The sequence below is a fragment of the Lissotriton vulgaris genome, chromosome 3_1 (genome assembly GCF_964263255.1).
Source record: "Lissotriton vulgaris chromosome 3_1, aLisVul1.2, whole genome shotgun sequence".
Lineage (NCBI taxonomy): Eukaryota > Metazoa > Chordata > Amphibia > Caudata > Salamandridae > Lissotriton > Lissotriton vulgaris.
In genome coordinates, this window is record NC_141689.1 from 1,108,216,057 (window position 1) to 1,108,234,231 (window position 18,175).

The window sequence follows — 18,175 nt, forward strand, 5'->3', positions numbered from 1 at the left end:
ACGCGACATTGCCTTTGGTGATAGCCCCACCCAGTCAATCCTTCTAGCCATGAGGATTTGAGCACATCGAGAGAGATCAAAGTCCATATGCTCATTTAGCCAGTGGAGAACTTTTAGTATTAGCTGGCTAGTAGACTCAGTCGGACAAGTTTACGCCTGTGTACATTGGCCAAGATTAAAATATAAGGACACACTGCAAGGGAAGATTCAATTTACCTACCAGGAATCCCATGGCTAGTACCCGAGCATTCTAGGCCTTTGCAGTGTGCGCTCCCACATGCCCTCTGTGCTCAGACTGGTCAGGCAAAACACCTTGTGCAGATCCAAGAGCAGAAGAAATAGGAAGGATCATTGGACACAAAAACATGGGTACGCAATGGTTTGCCACTTGAAGCCACAGAAGACAAAGCCATGTGTCTGTGTTGCAGAAAGCAAATGATTGTGTAGGGCTAATGCCACTTCCCACGTTACCAGAATCTCTTGAATTGCTCGAAGTTTGAGCCAAAATCGATACTGCCTGAGTGATGGATCTAACATTGCTACAACTAAGCAGTTTGGTCACATTAGCCTCTATACTATTGAGTCGGTCTTGTAGTGGTTTTAAGCGCAATTTCATCATGATTTCAATCCTGTTACAGATTTCATCAGAATTCAAATAAATGGGAGTAACCTTTACATTGCTCTAGATATCTTTAACTCCCTTAGATGTAGGCAAAACCTTCCTGCGTACGGTCCCTCCTCCCTTCTTTTTACCAGGGAGTTCAATTCCTATAGAATTGTTGTTATGGTCAGTAGAGACATTGTCCGTTCTCTCTGAGAAAGAGGGCCACCGAACAGAGTCTTTAGGCACATTAAGCCCCAGATAGTCATCACGGAAAACAGGTGCAGGTGACTTCCCCCTCCTTTACCCCTCCAACACCAACTCAAGAGACAGTCGCCTTTCTGTTAGTTCCTTTACTCAGAGAGGACCCCCTGTGGCGCATACCAAAAAGAGTCAATGGTAGCAATCATGTCGCCTGCTGACGAGCAACATGCAGTTTTCCTTTTGCCCATATCATGAGAAAAATATACCTCCAAAGGGTGACAGAAGACAGAAAAGGGGGCCAAGAGAGGGGGCCCGGCCTGGCCTCCTCCGGTCGTAGAAGGGCTCACCCTTTGCCCGAGCCGTGCATGTTCCGCTCCTCATTCCATCAGCACACTTTAGAAAGTGCTGATTGTAGGCAGCTGCGGGTTAAGGAAGGGACTCAGGGACTTGCAGTCCCCAGCAGCCGTATACCCTGGCGGCTAACCCCTTGATCTAGGTGCTGGTATCCAAGATGCCAACTAGTAAGACTCCAAAGCAAACACAAGGAGATGATAGATGGAGCGCTGAAACTTTTCGGACACTCACCCCCAGTCATAGATCTGGGTTGAATCCATAATCGTTCTTTAGCTCACTTCGCCACCCCAATTCAGACACAGCTATATGCAAATCAGTCTTGATCCTGTGCCTCATGGGAACAGTCTAGCCCAAACTGCCAAGCCATGTCTTCCCTGGACTGGAAACAGGCATCCAGGGACCGGTTTCGGGCTAACAGCCCTCGTCAGCCAGGCTAGCTTGAATCCAGTGGCAAAGTGAGCAAGGGACAGGACCCATGTCTCCTTGTGTTTGCTTTCTAACTACTAAGACCCCAGACACAGTAAGCCAAAGAAGCAGCAGCGTAAAGAAAGCAAGTGTCAGGATATTCAGATTAAAGTTCAGCACTGCAAGTTTTAAGTCAGTTTTTAATCACTGGGTTCTGAGACCCGGCAGGACCCGTCCCATTTCTAGCACTGTGGCTGGTGTTTGATATTTGCCGCGCTGGAAAATGTAATTTTTTTTCGGTGACCTAACCCTCCAGGGGGGCCATAGAGAGTGAAACAGGAAAATGGTGTGTAACAGTTGGCGGTCTAGTGGCCAACTCACCCGCACCCACTACATCCGCAGGCCAGGCGTGGCCTGCAGGGGTAAATAAAAGGTGGTCGGCCGCTCGAGGTCGTCACTTCCGACCGAGGGAGTAGTGTGGGCTCTTTGTGTTACTTGCTGCGTGCTCCTGCCCCCGCGCATGCCGCGCTGTATCTATCTGTGCCCCAAGACCTCCAGCTCGACACTGGCGACGAGTGGAGGGAGTCGGATCCTCGCTCACAACAAAGCACAGCCCGCACTGCGGCCGAATCTAGAGCTACACGCCGCTGCCATGCACCGCGAGACGCGGACTTGATTGAGCGCCCGGTGTGAGCGTACGCCCCGCTCCCCCACGAGGAGAAAGCCGCACACGAGGCGGAGTGCCTGAAACAGGTCAGTGCTCTGGAACAAGGCGCCCGGGAAGGGTGCAAGGCGCTCTGTGTCCACATGCGGGGCACGTTGGCCACAATCCCCCTGAAGTCCATAGCAGCAGGCCCTGGCTGAGTAGCAGGCTGCCAGAGGTCCCACCAGGGAGACACTAGGAAGAAAAAAGGGTCAAAAGAGAAAGAAAAAAAAATAAAGAAGAAGGAATAGAGAGACAGTCCCAGGACCAGGAAACATAAGAAGGGACACACTGGGCAGCAGTGATATCAAGATACCCAGTCACCATTACTGGGTCAGCATTAGACAGAGGAGGCGGAAGGCACGCTGCAGAGCACAGTGGTGCTGCCAAGAACCCCCAGACCACAGGGAAGGTGCAAGAAAAATAAAACGGACCAGCCAACAGACGGTCAAACGAAAGAGACAGGCCCTAATACGGAGCACCACGTGGGTCACCCTGCGCCATCTTCACCTAGGCCTACATCCACGAGCTCCCGTAACAGGACGCCATGGGAGACGATGAACAAGCAAAAGCGCCAGCCCGCATGCCGTTCCAACACACAGATTTAGGGGTCCTACCCCCATTCAGTGAATTAGAGTATCCCCCATCAGCCTCCCCCGGTGGAAGATATGGATCAAGTGCCTCAACAACCATTTCGCGCGACTCCGGGAGCTTGCCAGCATGTGCACCGAAGATGACCAACCGAAAGAGATCAGAGCACAGCTAATCCAGGGATGCCGCTACAAGACGCTGAGAGGACTCATCCTACGCCAGCCGAAAATCGCGCTTGAAGATATGCTGATACTAGCAAGATCACACGATCTGTCTGCCGCCAGAGCAAATGAGATGGATCAAGCCCTGATCAAACCCCCAGTGAAGTCCGACGCCGTCAAGATGGAACGCGCAGATGCCATTCGGACCAGACCAAGAGGAGACACAGTCAGGAAATCGAAGACAGACACCTCAAGGTCAAGATGTGGATACTGTGGTCATGAGCAACACACCGCAAAAGACTGCCCCACCCAAGGAAAGACCTACACCAACTGCGGGATTCCGAATCACTTTGCCTCTGTTTGCCGGAGACGCACCAGGAACTGAGACTTCTGTGGACAGAAGCCCAAAACGCGAGCCGTCCGGCAACTATCCGTGACAGACGTTGCGACACCCGAAAGCATGCAGAGAAGGCAGGTGAAGCACCTACCGACGGTAGAGGATGAGGACGAGGAAGAAGAGGTATACCTGGTATCTTTTGCGAGGGAACTCAAGCAACGCCGCCGACCACAGCCAACGTGCATGGTCCACGTTGCGGGAACAGAAATAAAAGCAGTCATCGACACAGGAACGACAGTGCATGTTATGGGCCTCCAACAGTACCGATGCCTACGACCTCGCCCTCCTGTAGTGCCGTCGAAAACCTGGATCTAAGCATATGGAGCTGACCCACCCCTCCCGCTAAAAGGCAAGATATCAGTGCCTATCAAAGATGACATCGAGGTAATGGCTACCATCCATGTCATTGACAGGGAAGCCGACACCCTCCCGAGCAGCCACACTGCAGAAGATCTCAGACTCATCTCGGATTGCGAAGATACAAGCGTCTAAACTTCAGAATATCCTCAGCGGCTGAAGTATTCCAATACACAATACGGGAGCTGATGTCAGGCCTGCCCGGGGTGTTAAACGTGAGCAACGACATTCTCACCCACTCAGCGACGGACGCAGATCACCATAGACACCTCCGCAACACACTGAAGCGCCTCAGCGAGTATGGAGCAACTCTACATGAAGACAAATGCATATTTTTCAAGTTTTTAAACTAAGTCAAACAATATTTGAAATTGATTTGTGTAGAACAAGATGTATAATGTAAATGAGATAATGTATTGTTGTTTTTAAAAAATATATATTTTTAATAAATGAAAAAACTTTTTAAAAAAAATTGTGTTTAGAAATACATTCATGTTGAACCTGGTCTGACATTTATAAAGCTTGTAAATTTGGTAACCTGCGCATAGACAAGACCCTTTCTCCCACCTGGGAAATGTCTCTTCATGAGACACAACAATAGAAACTGATTGTAAAGTTCAGGATAAGGAGTTTTTGTTTTTTTATGATTGCTGACCCAATCCTTTTCCTGATAAAAAGGGTAACTCCCTCCCTAACATAGATATTTTTCTTGCCATCCCTCGAGTTTTTCGAATACGTGTTCAATCAGGAAGGCATCCAAGTGGACCCAAGGAAGTCACAGGCAATCAAAAATGTCCCCGCATCGACAACACCAACAGAAGTACGAAGCTTCCTGGGGATGGCCACATACTGTGGAAGGTTCATACCTGGTTTGGCCACCTGGGCGGAACCGCTGCGAGACCTCACAAGGGCGGATGCAACCTGGCACTGGGGCTCAAGAGAGGAGGAAGCCTTCCAAGGAATAAAGGATGCCCTCCTAGGAGAAGCCACGCTAGCCTACTTTGATGCCACAAAGCGAACGGAAGTACTGGTCGACGTGAGCCCCGTAGGATTAGGTGCAGTACTGGCTCAAGAACGTGAAACCGGCCACTGAGCGGCCCTAGCGTTTGCCAGCAAGTCTCTCAAGCCCACAGAAACAAGGTACGCTCAGATTGAGCGAGAGGCGTTAGCCATCAAATGGGCCTGCAGCCATTTCCATCTGTACCTAAAAGGACAACCATTCACCATGGTCACCGACCATCAGCCCCTCGTGCCCCTCTTCAGAGGTACAACAAAAACCACAGTTGATGGACAGAATGCAGAACAATGTCATACATTCACCCCAGTACAGAGATCTGGGCCTAAATCCATCGGTTTTTTTTGCACTCCACACCACCACAGTTCAGACATGGCCATATGCAAACCAGTCTGACCCTGTGCCTCATGGGAACAGTCCATCCCGAACTGCCAGGCCATGCCTTCCCTGGACCGGAAACCAGCTTCCGAGGACCGGTTTCTGGCATTCCAGCCGTCTTCAGTGCGGCTTGCTTGAATCCAGTGGTGTGGAGTGCATGGGACTCGCGTCTGAGCATACCCATCCCACTCGCGGTGACAAATGCAAACACCACAGTTGATGGACAGAATGCAGAACAATGTCATACATTCACCCCAGTACAGAGATCTGGGCCTAAATCCATCGTTTTTTTGCACTCCACACCACCCCAGTTCAGACATGGCCATATGCAAATCAGTCTGACCCTGTGCCTCATGGGAACAGTCCAGCCCGAACTGCCAAGCCATGCCTTCCCTGGACCGGAAACAATCTTCCGAGGACCGGTTTCTGGCATTCCAGCCGTCTTCAGCCCGGCTTGCTTGAATCCAGTGGTGTGGAGTGCATGAGACTCACGTCTGAGCATACCCATCCCACTCGCGGTGACAAATGCAAACACCACAGTTGATGGACAGAATGCAGAACAATGTCATACATTCACCCCAGTACAGAGATCTGGGCCTAAATCCATCGTTTTGTTGCACTCCACACCACCCTAGTTCAGACATGGCCATATGCAAATCAGTCTGACCCCTGTGCCTCATGGGAACAGTCCAGCCCAAAATGCCAAGCCATGCCTTCCCTGGACCGGAAACAAGCTTCCAAGGACTGGTTTCTGGCATTCCAGCCGTCTTCAGCCTGGCTTGCTTGAATCCAGTGGTGTGGAGTGCATGGGACTCACGTCTGAGCATACCCATCCCACTCGGGGTGACAAATGCAAAAACCACAGTTGATGGACAGAATGCAGAACAATGTCATACATTCACCCCAGTACAGAGATCTGGGCCTTCAGAGGTACAGCACCTCACCCACCTCCGCGCATCTAGCGGTGGGCAGTTCAGCTACAACCGTATGAAATGGAAGTGTTATATGGACCAGGATCTAAGAACCCAGCTAATTTCTTCTTACGGCCTGCCCCCAGAGCATCATCCTGGATGACGTGAAAGAGGCTGCCGCCACCGACGCAGTATACACCAAGACGCTGCGGGCTGTGCAGGAAGGATCGTGGACAAACTACCTCCGTCAGGCCAACTCCTGGAGCCTAGAGGAACATGACGCCCTAACAAAAATGTGGCGGATACGTCATGAACTCAGCGCCACCATTGGCGACATCCTGCTGAGAGGGTCCAGGCTGGTCATACCGCAAAGCTTCAAACATCGGGCAGTCCAACTGGCCCATGGAGGACATCAAGGGATAACCAAAATGAAGGCACGAATGCGGGAGAAAGACTGGTTCCCTGAACTGGAGGACATGGTAGAGGAATATGTCCGCCGCTGTTCACCGTGTCAGCTGACAAGTGGCCCCGAGAAACTAATCCCAATCATAACTGAGGAAGCCTGCACCATTCCATGGTCTAAAGTGAGCATAGACTTTGGGAGCTTCCCGGGAGGAAAGCACACGCTTGTAATCATAGAGGCCTATTCAAAGTACCCCATAGTAGAACCCGGTGTGTCCCCGGCTTTTAACTATGTGGGGACCAATACTGGAGAAGGTCTTCGCCATGTTCGGGTTTCCCCAAGAAGTACACAGCGACAACAGTCCATCATTCCAAGAATCAGAGTTTGCCATGTTCCCAAAACAGCAAGGTATCTCTCACAGATGGATCACCCCTCAATGGCCCCAAGCCATCGGGGACATTGAACGCTTCATGCACACCTTAAACAAGATGTTCCGTATATCGGTCGTTGAACAAGCGGACCCGGAATAGAGACTCTATGAATTTCTAAGGGAATACCGAAGCACACCCCACTGCACAACCCACAGGAGCCCACGGGCACTCATGCTCCATGGACCCCGAAGAGACCTGCTCCCCACCTGCCCAGGGTGGGGTTCACCCATAATTGAGGTGGAAGAGGTACAAGAGAGAAGGATCCAACATAATCAGGAGGCGAGCTTCCGCCGTCGTGCCGCCTCTAGAGCGATCTGCCCAGGAGCGACCGTCATGCTACGAGACCGCCGTCCGGGAGGGAAATTCTGTATGAACTACGAGCCAGGCATGTGGACAGTCACCGCGGACCACAGCACCATGGTAACGACAAGAAGAGGGGACGAAGAAGTGTCCCGAAACATCTCATGGTTCAAGGAGGTCCCCTCAGAACACCACCAAGAGACCTCAAGTGATCAGACAAGTCTGACAACCGCTGCAACACCGGATCACCGCAAGGAAGGGTCAGGAAGTGGCAGAGTCGAAGGGACAATGGAGGCAAGCCCCTCCCCTCAGCCCAGGGCTTGATCCGAGGACACTGGCCCGGGTGGCACAGGGGTGCACGTCGGCCCCCAAAGGTACAGCCTGAGACCGAACCCTCGCCAGAGCCAACGACTGAGGGACTTTGTTTGCTGAGGGCGTCCGGACACCATCCACAAGGTCCACGCAAGTACAGAGACTGCTCTCTCTTGTCAATTGAGATGTTTAAAATGCTGTGTTTGTTTTGAAAAAAAAGACCTGAGTTGGATAGGGATGTAACAGCTGGTGGTCTAGTGGCCAACTCACACGCACCCACTACATCCGTAGGCCAGGCATGGCCTGCCGGGGTAAATAAAAGGGGGGCGGCCGCTCGAGGTCGTCACTCCAACCGAGAGCGAAGTGTGGGCTCTTTGTGTTACTTGCTGCACGCTCCTGCCCCCGCGCATGCCGCGCTGTATCTATCTGTGCCCCAAGACCTCCAGCGCGACATGGTGTACAATGAAAGGGGTAATATAATGATAGTTTAGATGCCTATTGCATGGTCTTGATAAAATGGACTCTTACTTCTGAGTAGGGTTGCTAATAGATAACAATATCAATTCGGACTGCTAATTATACAAACATGTCAGCCCCCCCTCATTTGGCAGGTGTCCAAATGAGGCTCGCAGTCTCTCTCATTCAAACAAAATGCCTCCATAGTTTTCAGTGGGGTCACCCTATTTTGAAAACCTATGTCACTGTCCAAAAAACGATTCATTCTCCATTCATCTTCATGGGATTCCTCCTCTTAAGCGCCTGAACTCACCCTCAATTTAGATTCAACAGGTTGACAGGAATGGGCATGTACAGAACAGTATCTGCACTTCTCAGCAGGACTGCTATATATATTATACTAGTGAATTTTTAGAAAGTCAACCAGGTTTGCCATGGACTTTATTATTAGTATTTGTGAAAGGGACGAGAATAAATAACCAAGTAACCACGCACCCAAATCTCAAACAACTATAAAGTTACAGTGTTGTGAATGCCAGATCCTTAAGTAAAATTCATGAGTAGGAATGTTCTTAGAGACCAAAGTTGTATTCAGCTAAATGACATTGGAGTGCCAGGGGCTCCAGCAAAATGTCTGACAGCAAACTCTAAGCACAGGTACATATTTCCTTGTCCAGCTATGGAAATGTACTCAACAATTCAGTTCTCAGGCAAGCCAAACAGAAGTGCATTCATTATACGTATAACTACTCCATCCTGGTATAAGGATAACATTTGACAAACTGTGAGTTCTTCCCAGTAAAGCTGCAACTTTGAGATATGTTTGAAAATGCCAGAATGAGAACACCGTATCTCATTCCCTACTCTTCCCTTCCCATCCGAGCTATGCTTTGCAAAGTACCTTTAATTATCGCTGATTCAAAGTGTGCATTAGTGCTGCAGCAATCTTTTTTTTCTTTTGCAGCTTAGGTGTCTACAAGGACGCATACACTTTTTGGGGTATATTCATAAGGAAATGGTGCAGCGACGCTGCAGCAAATTTAGCTTCGCCGCGTCATTTTAAAAAATGCGGGAATGTGCCATATTCACAAGAATACGGCGCACCCCTGTGTTTCCCCTTGCACTAATAATAGCTGCCTAGCGCCAATGCATACACCCTTGCGTCATGGCGCAAAGGTGCCTGCTTTGCAGGGATGATTTCCTGAAATACAGGCACCCCTTCACCACAGTTCAACTGTGCCTGCATTGCAGGGAATCATCCCTGCAACGCAGGCACCCTTGCACTATGGTGCAAGGGTGTCTGTGCTACAGGGAATGCTTGTTTATTTGCAGGAAGATACACCTTCCTACGCATAAACAATTTTTTAAGGCGATTTGCTCGGTCTATAAGTGCTGCGGATTGCAGCACCCATAGAAATAGCAAAAACGAGGGTAAATAAAAGTATTTCTCCTCATTGCACCAATCTAACACCTGCTTTTGCATGGCGTTAGTTGTTGGCATTGCCTCAGATTTACATATACTTGTAAATCTGGGGCAATGTCAAAAACCAATGGGTGTTGCAGTGAAATGCCAACAGCAACATCCTTTGCATCACAGTCTAACTGGGCACCTGAAGTGTGGGCAAAATAAATAGCCACTATTTAAAGTTAATATAAAAAAAAATGTAAATGAAAAAGCACGCTTGGAACCAAGTTTATGACTAAAAAAGAACGGAACAATTTTTAGATGAATGTGAACAATGCGCACAGCCTTTGTTCAGTCTCTGAAAGTAAATGGAGCGAGTGGCGTAGAGTGGATTGACACATTGCACCATGTTTTATGCTGTATTGGCTGTAAGCAAAATGTGACTGACAATTTAGCTAAGCATGGATGAAGCCTTTGGACCAAAAACACTTTACATAGGCATATTATGTATGATGCTTTTGGAAAAACAATAGCCTGGCGAGACAGCTTTAGCTCAAATTCTCAAAGGCTATACCTAAAGCACACAGGGGCGGCTCATCCGCTATGGCCGAGGAGCATCGCCCCACTGCTGAAAGGTAGCAGACCAAAGACAAATAAAACCATTTTATTATCATTTGTTTTTCACTTCCAATCCGCCGTGTTTAGGGGGGGACGGGGCCATTTGCAGCATCAGCAACAATGGCAGGAGTAGTGGTAGGTATTGAAAGTTTGCATGTCGGTTTCACGGGCCTTCTTAGGATGGCCAAACTGACTTGCACACTTGGATATCACAAGGCAGTTCTCAAGAGCACAGACTCCCAGTCACTGATGAAGCATGAAAATGCCTGCTCTGCTCAATCCCAACGCTTCTCTCATGCTGGTTAATAGCGTGAGAGCAGCGTTGGGATTGCGAGAGCAGTATAGGAGCCTGTGCTCATGGGGATTGCAGTGCCAGAAGCAGAGGAGCAGTGAGGTGCGGTAGCAGAAGATCACAGAGGCGGCAGCTGGCAGCAAAAGGTAAGGGTACATTTTTTTAAATTCCTATTTTTTCCCCGTGCTGCCTCCCCCACATCGTATTGGCAGCCGCTGAAAAAACACATTGCATTAGGCGATACTGCCACATTTCAACATAACCGCAATGGTTTCAATGATACATTACCAACAATTGTTTCAGGGTTATTCTTAAATGGACAATGCCAGCACTTCTCAGCAGGGCTGCTGTATTTGTAACGGCGCCAGTGCTTCGCAGTAGAGCTACTATATCACTAGTGACCCATATCCAATCTTCTCAGTAATGATCCAGTGGGTTACCAACCTGCGTACAGCTATCACTATACATTCATCTGGGCCCATAAACACATTCACTCATATAAAGGCTAGTCAATACCGCTGGGGGTCAATTTAAGGCTTTAATTATGGACTCATTTGCTCATCTATTTGTCCAGTCTATTACTGATCTGAAGCCTTTTCCTTTACTGATGGATCTATTTTAGTTGAAGAGTAATTGGCAATATGACCTAAGTTCATTCACCTTATTGTCTTTTTAAATGACCACATACTCTGGAAAGTTAAGATTCTTTATCTTCAAATGAGCAAAACAAATTACAGTGATAACTCCATCATAATCAAGGAGTTAAGACCATCATTATTTTCATATTCTAATTTAATATGAAATTTCACAACGACTAGTACCTCAGGAAAAAGAGGATAGAGAGAGAAAGTACATTGACACAAAACACAGAATTATATTTACCTAGGATGGTGTGAAATCAGACCCCTCTGGCCAAGAGTTAATGGGTCCCTTAGAAATTTCAGGTGACAAGTACTTCAGGACAGGTTTCAGGACAGGATAGATAACCTCTTCTGGATTCGGCGCCTTCGTCTCACCACTCTCTGATACTAACTTCCTCCTCGAATCTTCAGCGATCTTCTTCTAATTTCTAATTACCTCCTCGAATCTTCCGCAATTTTCTTCTAATTCTATTACCTCCTCGAATCTTCTGCAGTCCTCTAATTAGTTGGCTTTCAAATTCTAAGTCTGCTTCTTCAAGTATTCGATCAGCATTCGGACAGCATCTCGGTTGCTCAGCGTTGTGGCTGCAACTGCCGTAGCTCATCTAACTAACTACCTCAATTATACTTTCTTAATGGCATGTACCACCCCTAAATGTTTCTACTTTATGAAACTCTTATTTCTGATTGGACGAGCTGAGGGGATGATCATCACACCATGCTGAGTTTCTAATAATTTTCATTACTTCAATGTTTTAAGTTCCCTCCCATTAATTTGTTCTCCCAAGCTTTACTTCCCACCCGTATTCACACTTTTTATCAATAAAAATGTATATATTTGACAGTTGACCATTGATTCTTCAGGATGTTCATCTGGTTCCCAGGACATGTGCGGAGAACGTCCTTGGACGAGTATCAAGACTTGAGCTCACAGTTCGGAGTTGTCCCTTCTGCGCACGCGTAAAGAATCATGCAAGTGTCAGACTTTAGGATTATTCAGAGGCCCAAATGCGAACTAATAAAGAGGTCAAAAGAAAAGATATTAATTTCTAACTAAAATTATTTCACTGTATACCACCTATCTCTACTCTAATCCCATTTTACTTCTAAAGACTTTATGCATTAGCATTTAGTATATAACTGGTTTAGTTTCAGCAAAGCAGATGCTTAGCACATGAGTTTCTAAGCGGCCATATTAGATGCTATTGTGCAGAAGCAGAATTTTCCCTCCAAGTGTTAAGACGTCATGTAGCTGATGCATGCGCAATACATTTTCCCACGTTAGCAGCCATCTTTAATCATACTCAGGTTAATTGTTAGTTAAACACATAGGCAAGCTTCCCCTATATAGAGAGATATGAAATGTTGTGCATAATTAGTATTACAAAACATTATTAATATTTTGTTACTGGATTATATGAGAGGATTGCGTCCGAGCAAGTCTCTTTTACATGAATCCTTGCTCCATCAGGAGGACTCCTCTACTTCTAATGGGACAGTGCCACTACTTCTCTACAGCAAGCAGATATTTAGGGTTTACTTATATGCATCCATGCCCTGTACTTTCTTGGAATCGTACTTGCATGTTCCAGATATTTCAGTACTGAAAGTCGCATTTGTGCATACTGCTGCTTCTCATTGCGGGAGACATGCATTTAATGTTACTTGACGGACCCCTCTTGTAAGGGCTCTCGTTATATCAATGGTAACCGTACTTCTCCGTGGTCCTGCACTTCTTGTAGTATACTGCACTTTTCAGCATGGCTGCAGTATACCTTTTAATGGAAAATATCAGCACTTTTCAGCATGGCTGCAGTATACCTTTTAATGGAAAATATCAGCACTTTTCAGCAGGGTTGCTATGTAAATGGTGGGCAGTACCAGTACTTCCCAGCAAGACTGAAGTACTCTTAGTAGAAAAGTTCCAGTCCCCCCAGTGTGGTGCTAGACTCCTAAGCATAGAAGTCTCTCTAAGGCTTATGTAAGAAGCAGGACAATTATGTTTAAAATGGACAAAACCAACATTTCTCAGCAGGGCCAATATTATTTTAGTGGGAAACAGCCAGCATCTCCCAGCAGGATTTGCAGTTTTTCTTTGGACAGTGGCAGCAGATTTTAGTGGGTCAGCTGTTCTATTTGTGGGACAATACCAACACTGAAAGAATGTTATACTTATAATGGATAGTACTTCTCATGAACACTTTTCTATTTAGTGAAATAGTGAAATAGTACAGGGAATGTTTATTAGGGCTGCTACACCAGAAATTAGCACCAGGGCTCTTAAACCTTCAGTGGAGCAAGAGCCGCATACCTCAATTGTGCTGCTTTAATTAATTTGGACATTACTTGCAGATCCTATTAGGACTGCTTTGCTTATAATGGACAGTGCCATAATTTCTCTGTTTGGCTGCTGTCCTGTCATTGGACAATATTGTACTTCTTAGCTGTGCAGCTAAGCCTTTAGTGGGAAAGTACCAGCTCTATATGGCGGGAATGCTGTCTGCTTATAATGAAAAGTACAGGCACTTCTCAGGATGGTGCTATACCAGCAGTGTTTAGTACCACCACTTCTCAGATGGGCTGATCTATTTTACCTTGGGAAGCACCAACACTTCTGAGCAGGACATCTTTAAAATTAGTGGAACCGTTTCTGAACTTTTCATTATTACCAGAGTATGTTTTCCTACTGCAAAAGTTATCTGTCTTCTTCGGCACAAGTGTTTACAATACCAGAACACTTTTTCCACTGTCCTGGGTACTTCATGCAAAATGGATTGTCCAAAAGCTTTGAGAAATGTAAAACGGTTCCCTCTTTTTAGGTTTCGACCTGGCGAGGGGCACGCAGTGCCCCTCCCAGATCGAAAACTTTTGTCTACAGTAGGGATGTTCGGACCGCCTCTGTTTCCCATTGGCTAGCTCCATAAATGGAGGCTAGCCATTGGGAGACAGAGGCTGTCAATCACGCTTTCCCCGTGAAAACGCGATTCGGGGGCGTTTCCGTGACTTTTTTTAAGTCCCGCCCATTGTCCCGGGCCGCGCTGTGATTGGCTGTCGGCCCGGGACACCCCCGTGACGTCATTCCTCGGGCCGCGCTGTGATTGGCTGCCGGCCCGGGACCTGACTTGTTTTTTTTTTTAAATACTGGTGGTGTGAAACATAACTATGGTTGCCACATTCCATGAGAAAAATACCGACCATCTGTTGTGTTTTAAGACCCTGCAATAGCCCGAACATGATACTAAATTGTACACTAAACAAAATCGTAACTTGACGTTGCTGCCTTTGTTACTTTAATTAACAGGGACCGTGAACGCAGCTTTGGTGCACATCTAAAATGTTGTTATAATTACATTTTCTGTTTGAATTACTCAAGGATTAAGGGTAAAAATACCGGCTTTGGGTGATTTTGCTTATTTTTGTACCAAAAGGGGAATTAAAAAAACGGCCACGTGGCAACCCTACAGGCGACGTATGAAGCTTGCAAGCTACATCCTTCCCTCACTCAGCATATATCACCTACTTGTCTTTTGACCCACACCCTCAATAGTTCCCTACATCCTGTAATCTCAGCACCCCCCCTCTAGCATTTCTACTGTCACCTCACGTTTCCGCCTCCTTCTACTCCAAATGAACTACTCTTCCCGTCGTGCGCTGCGGGCTTGTTATTCTGTGACATCACGTGTTGCCGGATGAAGATGGCGGCACGCTGGAGCAGTGAGAATGTGGTGGTGGAATTCAGGGACTCTCAGGTGAGTTAGGGGCGGGCCTGGGACTTCAGGATAAGGATAACCTACTGCATTGTGACTTATGGAAGCCTTGCATATCCTCACACGTTTTCCATTTTAACTGTATTTAGTTCTCTCCTGTGCGATCTTATGTCACTCCCAGTCAGAGCTTGTGATGTGCAGTCTGTAGATTTTACGTGTGTGCGGTGAGACGTTCAAATGTTTGCAAGCAAAGGGAATGGATCATATTCGATCTGTTGTTTCTTCTCCATCTGCTGTGCTCTCAAGTTTAGAGTTTCTTCTGCCACCATTTACTGTTTGACTGTCTCTTCAATGCTCGATGTTGGCTGGGTCAAAAGTAAAGATGCCCATTTAGATCTCAGAGCGCCTCTTCTTACTGTTGCTGAGTACACGTTGTCTGCGGTGCTCCCGCCCTCATTTCACCTGTCCTTGATGTTTGGTCGTATACACGAAGAGCCTTTACAAACGAATTAGGTTTTGCCTTGCCCAGCCCACGCCCGGACATTGACAAAATGTACCTGAACTGTGTTTTGGAGAGGTTTCGTTATTTATCTTCACTAAAACGTACTTTTTTTGTATATTCGCTTGCATTGATTCCTCTCTTCTCTGCGACTGCTTGAGCTTTAATGTTATTACATAAAGTATTTATTTCTTTCCCTTCTTCGCATTCCTCTCACCTCGCATCTCACCCCCACCCGTACTTCAGTTCTCTTTTGCTTTCTCTTCCATTTTCTCTTCTTACCTCGCCTCATCACTCTTTCTTCCTTAGTCTCTTTCTTTCATGTATTACCTCTTCTCTTAAATTCCTTTATCTTTCCTGTATTCCCCGTTTAATTTTATTTCCCTCGTCTCCTTTCCCTCCCCTTGCCTCTCTCAGTTTTATTTCCATTACTTTTTCTCTAGTCGCTCCTCATTTCGCGTTGTTTCCTTTCAAATTTTTCTCTTCTTCCCATCCACACTTCCCTGAACCTAACTCCCAATCTCCTTTCTTTCCTGTAGGTGTTATCCTGTCTTCTATCCTTCCATCTTGCAGAACTTCTTCTGTCCCCTCTCTTTTCATTCATTCTTTCTCTCTCTCCTTCACCCTTCTACCCAACTCTTGCCTCGCGAACTCCTACAACCTCGTGTCATTTCCTTGTGCACAGAAGTGATCTGGTCTCTCCTGTGTTAGAGGGTTTTAAGCGTAGAAATTATTGAAAGCCCAGTGTGTTCACAATCAGGTGTCAGACTTCAGTGCCTGTCGGCGTTTTATACGTAGGCGCTACAGCAATGTATGCAGACGCTTGTTTATTTCTGCAGTGTTTCATTTATAAAGTGTTAAATGTAGAGGCTGACTCATTTTCTCAGCAGCTGCGTCCTTCCCAGTGGCTATAATATACTCAATATCAGCTTTGAAGCCAGCTCTTTTGGACAGTTAGGTGCTGAGTGTACGATCTGTCACAAGGGCCTCTGCATCTGGAATTATGCGGCAAAGGAGGACCCAAATAAGCCTTAAGGTAAGGCTAACTCAATCAATTAGCAGAATGCTACAGCATATCATGTGACGGTATACGCTTGTTATTTTATCATTTTATCAAAGATGCAGATTATACAGTAGATTATGGTAAATTCACAACTATACCAACACATAAATACAAATTTTGTCATTTACAATGCCAATAGCTCAAACTTTTCCAAAGGCGAAACCGTTGCATTGTAAATGCTTGTTTTAATTATTTTCAAAATCATGGAATGATTCGAAAATAATAAACAAGAGAATATATTACGGTTTTACCAACCCCAGTTTCTGTTTGGATTGTAAAAGAAAATCTGCTAAGTATTTTATTTATGTGTGAATGTCCAGCCTTGCTATAGATTAGTCCACTGCGATGATGAAATCAGCGTGACGAAAATGTCTTTGAATGTCCACATGTGCAGGAGAACTATTTTTAAATCTAGAAAGTCTTGACATCAAGTGGAAGTATCCCTCACTTACGATACAATATACACCTCTATATTGCCCAAAAACTGATAACGGTGAGACAGAATTTACTGAGGTCAATTTTAAGTTGTGTTTCAATTTCTTTCATCTGAGGAAGTCTTTCTGTTCTAAAGTTCTAATTTTCTACTGTGTGGTGAAAGACCTGAGTGATTGCTTAATAAGTTTACAAACAGTAAGATTTAGGCATCAGTGATAGTTCGGGATAAGCAAACGGTTTCAGGGTGACTCCTACTGTGGTCTGCCCTCCAGATACTAGAGTGACAACAGACATTTGAGCTACAACATCTTGCTTTGTGAGTTAATCTTGACCTAAAAGATAGGAAAGATCTGATGCGTTTAAAAATATATTTTAAATGCTCCCATTACAGTTATGCTTTGCTCACACTTTAAAAAAACTGAACAGAATTTTAAAGGCAGTGCTATTTGCATAATTCTGAATCGGTCTGATTGGATGTTGCTATACCCAATAACAAAGTTTCTGTTTATTCTAACAACATCATTGGAGGGGTGTGGTCAAACTCTAAAAGGGTTCTGTTTTTTTTCTTCTTATTTTGATAGGATCCTTATTACCGATTTAACGACATGGCCTATCGGTGGATTTCTTTGGACAATTGGACCTACAGTAGGACATTTACGCTCCCCACAGATTTCAGGTATGCAAGTTGAAACAGCTGGAGGGGGGTTAAGATCTCACATTTGTGGCTCGGTAGCTGCAAGCCTATTTCTGTTATAGTATGTTTTGAAAACAATTATTTAGTGTAATTCTTTTAAACAACAAAACTGAATTTGCGTAGAGTGGAGTCCATACCAGCCAATGGGGAATAGCACCTAACATTAAAAAAGTAGCAATAGGAAACAAAGTACTCCAGTGCAAAACCAGAACAAGTTTCAACTAGGGTTAGAACGTGAAGGGGTGTTCATGGAGTTCTGTGAATACTAAGACGGAGGTTATGGATAACATAAAAAATAGGGAAAGATGGTGGAATAGGAAAAGACGAGATTGGGATAAGAGTACATGGTGGCAGCAGCAAGAGGAAAACTGATGAACTGTATAAATGAAGCCAACAGTAGCTTCAAAGAACAATACATTCGCAAAAGCAACAAATAGATCCAATCATGCATGCTGTTTAGAACATTTAACAACTTTAACAGTGGTCCTAGATACTGCACTGCAGAAGAAGAGGCTTCATAACCAAAGACAAGACAAAAGTGTTCAATTTATAGATCAACTGTTTATGAATAGCCAAGGTTAGCAATTCTTTCAGCTACTCATCTTGTTGGGGATAGCGGTGTTTTGCACTTCAAACAGCAGAGAGTTTAACCACTGCCAAGTCAGTGGAGAACCAACTTCTCCAGTAGGGCTGTATTATGAGCCAAAAGCAGTCCTGGAAAAAGTTTTCAGGCCAGCCTTACTTCCTCCCTCTACTCACCTATCTCTTTCTTTGTCTCTCTCTCTGTTCTTCCTCTGGCCGCTGTCTCCATCGTCTCTATCTGTCTGCTCTCTTTCCATCAC

General features: G+C 46.0%; 1 protein-coding gene across 1 annotated transcript in view; it reads left to right on the top strand.

The window, feature by feature from the left end:
* MANBA (mannosidase beta) overlaps nucleotides 1-18,175 on the top strand; it is a 399,570-nt gene that overhangs the window by 55,394 nt on the left and 326,001 nt on the right. The window contains exon 2 of the mRNA XM_086961579.1: nucleotides 17,221-17,315. Coding sequence (XP_086817705.1) covers nucleotides 17,221-17,315 — 95 coding nt within the window. The remainder of the gene's footprint in view (nucleotides 1-17,220; nucleotides 17,316-18,175) is intronic.